We start from the raw sequence: 5,304 nt of genomic DNA on the forward strand, positions 1-5,304 counted from the left end.
AAAGGGGGATGTAATGATTAGTACACATCTGTACAATCATTGTATTTAAACATAACTGGTCTAGTTACTAAGACTAGCCACACTAGCCACCAGCTGGTCACTCCTTGACCATCTCGACACGTTGCATGTAAATCTACATCATCAGCAAAATGTATCTTGACCACGTTGCCAAAAAGTTGATACTGGCAGTTCCATTAAAGTCAGTCACTGAATGCACACCTTGCTCTCCACTGTCTCATTATTCTCTGGTCAACACTACAGTAGTCTTCGACAGTCATTCAGGACCAAACTAAATGGATGTGGTTTAACGTTTCACTACTTGCGTATGCATGACACAACAGCAAGCAATCAGTTGTTACAGGGGCTGCAAATGCGACACTTGTGCGGTTGCCATTCTTATGTTTGCGATTTCAGTCTCTTTTGTCTTTCTCAACATCATCTTGACACGTGACCATCTCTTCTCATTATGATATATTCTCTCCCTTTGGTTCTTGTTTCCGTTTCGCTTTCTTTTTGCGTCTGGGCTTTTCGAAAGACGGCGCATCCATTCGACCCGACGATTGTTCTCTGGGTTTTTCCGGCTTGTCGTCGTCGGCGACCTTGAGCTTCGCCGCTTGGATCTTCAAGTACTGCGGGTCTGAGCATACATTGGGACGGATTATTCGACCGGACCTGGTCTCGTAGACCGGTTGGTCTTCCTTCTTGATCTTGACCTTCTTGCTGGCCTTGCCGCTGAGCGACGCCTTCTCGTCGGCCTCCTCCTGCAGCCGTATCATGTCGGGTGGAGGTCTGATCCAAGCTCCGCGCTTCATGGACGATTCGGTAGGGGCCAGCGACGCCGCGTCGCCATCGCTGAACCTGCTCTTGTTCGACCGCACCGACTTCGTGCTCTTCGTCGTCGTTGGTCTCAAGGACTCCTCCCCCAGCGATGTCGGACTGGCCTTCCTCTTGGTAGAAGTGTCACTGCTTCTCAACGACGCGGATGACTTCTCGGTGCTATGAGTCTTCACCGATTGCCTTGACTCATTAACACGTCCAGATGGTTCGGATTTTACCTGTTCCGTAGATTCTTTTGTGCTTACGGATTGCGCAACATTTCGTCCAGTTTCTGCATCTCTTCGCGGGGTTTCAGAAACTTTGTCCATACGTTTTTCGTCTTTCGGAGAAGCGGTTTTTCTTCCCTCCTCCTTGCTAACCTCTTTGTGTGTTTCCGACTCCTCGACTGTCCTCGTCGATTTTGATGAGGACGCAGAGCTTTCTTTCTTCTGACCTTTTGCCTCCGCCGTTTCTTGTCTGGTCACCGACTTTGCAGTGGAGATTCTGCTGGATTCTTCTCGCGATTCTTGATCACTTTTAGCTGCCACCTGTTGTACTTCAGGAACACGTGAAGCTACGATCACCTCTTCCTTCACTATTTGTCGCGATTGGTTAGTCTGCTCATGTTGCTTTACGTCCTCCTCACTCGATCTTCTAGATTCCCTGGATTCTTTGGAAGAGTTAGACGTAACGCTGTCCTGTTTTCGGGATTTACTGGCCGTTGATTGCATGGTGGAGATGTTCGAAGATTCTTCTTTTCTCGCTTCTTTAATTTCTGTAGACTCTCTAGACGAGTTTGATTTCGTATCGTTCTGTGAGTCCTTTGAAGCTTTTGCCGCAGTCCTGTCGTTATCTTGTCTTTGTGAGTCCCTAGAAGCCTTTGACGTAGTCCCGTCATTAACTTCTCTCTGTGAGTCCCTAGAAGCCTTTGACGTAGTCCCGTCATTATCTTGTCTTTGTGAGTCCCTAGAAGCCTTTGACGTTGTCCCGTCATTATCTTGTCTCTGTGAGTCCCTAGAAGCCTTTGACGTAGTCCCGTCATTATCTTGCCTCTGTGAGTTCCTAGAAGCTTTTGCCGCAGTCCTGTCGTTATCTTGTCTCTGTGATTCCCTGGAAGCCTTTGACGTAGTCCCGTCATTAACTTCTCTCTGTGAGTCCCTAGAAGCCTTTGACGTAGTCCCGTCATTATCTTGTCTTTGTGAGTCCCTAGAAGCCTTTGACGTTGTCCCGTCATTATCTTGTCTCTGTGAGTCCCTAGAAGCCTTTGACGTAGTCCCGTCATTATCTTGCCTCTGTGAGTTCCTAGAAGCCTTTGACGTAGTCCCGTCATTATCTTGTCTCTGTGATTCCCTAGAAGCCTTTGACGTAGTCCCGTCATTATCTTGTCTTTGTGAGTCCCTAGAAGCCTTTGACGTTGTCCCGTCATTATCTTGTCTCTGTGAGTCCCTAGAAGCCTTTGACGTTGTCCCGTCATTATCTTGTCTTTGTGATTCCTTTGAAACCTTCGATGTAGTCCTGTCACTATCTTCGGCACGAAATGGTGGTGCCTCGTCCTGAGTGGACGATCTTGAGGCTTTGGCTGCCGAGGAAGATCGCCTCTCCTCCTTTTTTCCGTCATCCACGATTTCTTCACCTCCAGACCTGCGACGAACGGATTTCCGGCGTTCCTGGCCTTCGACATCTACTTTAAAAAACAGCTGAGTTTCATTCATTGTCTTGTCACTTTTTTCTTCCTTGTCTGGATCTGCAGGAGTATTCTTGACTTCTGCAGGAGTACTCTTGACTTTTGGAGGTGGTTCAACATTCTCCTTCTGGGGTTTGTCTTTCTTTTGCGGCTCCGCGCCGGACTTACGATCTTCAGCCTTGGGTGCTGCTTTCTTTCCGTTCTTCTGGTCGGGTTTTTTCTTTTTCTTCTGTTTGTTTTTCCACTGCATTGCTGAGCGCTGCACAATGTTTGCTTCTAGGGAATTCTCGCGATAGCTTTTAAACAGGCTATCCCAAGTAGCCTTCTCTTGCTTCTTCTCTTGGCACTCCTCCGGTAGGTTTTGCTTTAGGTAGGATGGGATCTCCTCATGATGCGCCCCACCCTCACGGACGAGCAGCTCGCAGATTTCGGTGCTCTGCTGCTTGGCGGCAACAAACAACGGTGTGTGGTCCTGGAAGTTTTTCATGTCGCAGTTGATCTTGCTCTTAAAGTCATCCGACAGCAGAACCTGCACGGCGGCCACGTTGTCGATCATGACCGCATGCATGAGTGCCGTGTTGCCTTTCTCGTCCTGCCGGTTGGCGTCGACGTTGCCGGTGCCCATAATCATGGCGACCATGTCCTCTTTCTCGTCTTCCATACACGCCGTCATCAGCGCTGTCCGGCCATGCCGCTCCGTCAGGTTGACATCGGCTCCCTTGTCGATCAGGAGTTGGCCGATGGCCGTCCGCTTGGCCTTATCGCTAACGAAGCACGCCCTCAGGATCGGTGTTCGCTGCAGGGAGTCCTGGATGTTGACGCCAACGCCGTCTTCCTCAATGAGTCGACGTACAGCATCCACGTCCTCATTCCCGATGGCACGAATGAGACCGCGCTCCTTCGCGTTGAGAGCTTTGTCCGCCATTCTCTCCTAGCTGTCCTCAGCTGTTCCCTTTTGGTTCCTGCTGATGAATGCTATCACGGCGGTGAGGTAAATATCACTCTACCAGCCGACCGAGAATCTGGAAGAAGAAAGTAAAAGTCAAGAGAGAGAAACAATGATAAAGTACAGAGGAAATTTGATTCAACCTTTCTTGGCATTGCATAGTTGATTTTTTTTTCTGCGAGAAGGAGTTAAAATCTGTTCCACAATGTATCGATTATTCGCAAGACTTTATTCGAAAAATGTCAAAAAAACTCGAGTGCTCGAGGTGTATAAATAAAATTCTGGAGAGTTATGTCTCTTGTGAAATGTCACTAAGTTTTGTTACAAAATAGTTGTCAAACAATTGATATGAATATGTGATAGCGTTTGAACAAATAAACTGGAATCCTCAAGATTTTGTGTAAAAACTATACGGCAATAAGGCAATTTGCGAGACGATGACATCATGAACCCACTAATTTGCATATTCATTATACATTGACTGTTCAAGAAGTAGTGTTTTTATGAAAATAAGCGAAACTTCGCATTTCCATAACTTATTTCATTTTTATATGATTTTGATCAAACTCTTGCTGTTGTGCTCATAAATTGTACTCTTTCTTATCAGATTAACTTTAAACTGGTCTGACATATCCCTTTAATAATTGTCTTACTACTATAACCTCAGCCATGAACGGATAGGTCTATATTGAGGTACAAATAACAGGCGGTTTTTTTTTTCTATTGTGATCAACATCATGATGATATGAGGGCAAAGTGGATATGACTCTTCATTTTCAACTGGAGGACCCGAGTTCGAATTCAGTGTTTTTAACCATCACCATGTCCCTCACGACCCAGGTGTATGAAGGGGTACCTGGCAATGCTAGGGTAATGATAATGACAGGGCCCTCTAGTGCAGTGTCAGTACTGAAGAGGCTACCCTGGATAGCGAAGACCATTAGTATCATTATATTATCATTATCATGATGACGATTATGATGATCCGGAATCAGGCTTTTGTCTTTTCAAGTGTTCACGCACAGTTCTTCGATGTCAGTGGTCATCCATCCCTGGCGAATGTTTGCGCTCTCGAAGTGCTTCTAGCTATCATGATGATGTAAAATAATCCATCCGTAGCACAACATGACTTTTATCATCCATGTTATTTCAAACAAAATGCGCGCGCAGACGCATACAAGGATTCCGAAATTACGAACTATTAGGGAGAGCCAGCGGAAATCTAATCTATTAGCATGATCACGCTGATCTAAAGAGTGATATTTTTACCTTCTCATCCCAGTTTCAGGTTACTCTGCGCACCAATTTCATCGAGACGGACCACGCATGAGCGCGCCCAGATAGTGACAAGTAGGAAACCAATTACAGTAACAACGTGACTATACAGTAGCCAAACAGTACCAGGGATGAATTCACAAGATTAAAAAGCAAGGTTGAACGCAGTTCGAATGGCGTAGGCCTTCATACCAGCAATCGGAGGAGCCATGTTATTGGCGTTGTTGGAAAGTGCAAGAATACATCCCTGTTTATTTATGCTCCATTTTTCTTGATTAAATTGTTCTGTTAAAGCTATAATGAGCTCCTGTATGAAATTCCTGATACACTAACCACAGCAGAGAACAAGCGCATGTCCCAATGAGCCGTGAGCAAAGAACTGACGTACACACATTCATACACACACACACACACACACACACGCACACACCCACACAGGCAAACAGTATTAAACATTAATCTTGACTGTAAATTTGAGGAATAGATGTGCTCTGTCTAAAATGACCTTTTGTACCTCGAATGATCATAAAACTACCTTCCATGAATCTTCCATGAGTAACCATGGCAACATTGCCTTTGAGAA

General features: G+C 45.9%; 1 protein-coding gene across 1 annotated transcript; it reads right to left on the minus strand.

Annotated features, from left to right (window-relative positions):
- Positions 1-464: 464 nt before the first annotated feature.
- On the minus strand, positions 465-3,425 carry LOC139742971 (uncharacterized). The gene has a single exon (XM_071653478.1). The coding sequence runs from the start codon at positions 3,423-3,425 to the stop codon at positions 465-467; it is 2,961 nt and encodes a 986-aa protein (XP_071509579.1).
- Positions 3,426-5,304: the final 1,879 nt, after the last annotated feature.

The sequence above is a fragment of the Diadema antillarum genome, unplaced genomic scaffold (genome assembly GCF_040938485.1).
Source record: "Diadema antillarum isolate AM-2024a unplaced genomic scaffold, OU_Dant_1.0 seq00001041_RagTag, whole genome shotgun sequence".
Classification (NCBI taxonomy): Eukaryota; Metazoa; Echinodermata; class Echinoidea; order Diadematoida; family Diadematidae; genus Diadema; species Diadema antillarum.

Excerpts from the sequence above, each read along its gene's own strand:
- LOC139742971 (XM_071653478.1), bottom strand. The coding sequence starts at position 3,425 with ATGGCGGACAAAGCTCTCAACGCGAAGGAGCGCGGTCTCATTCGTGCC.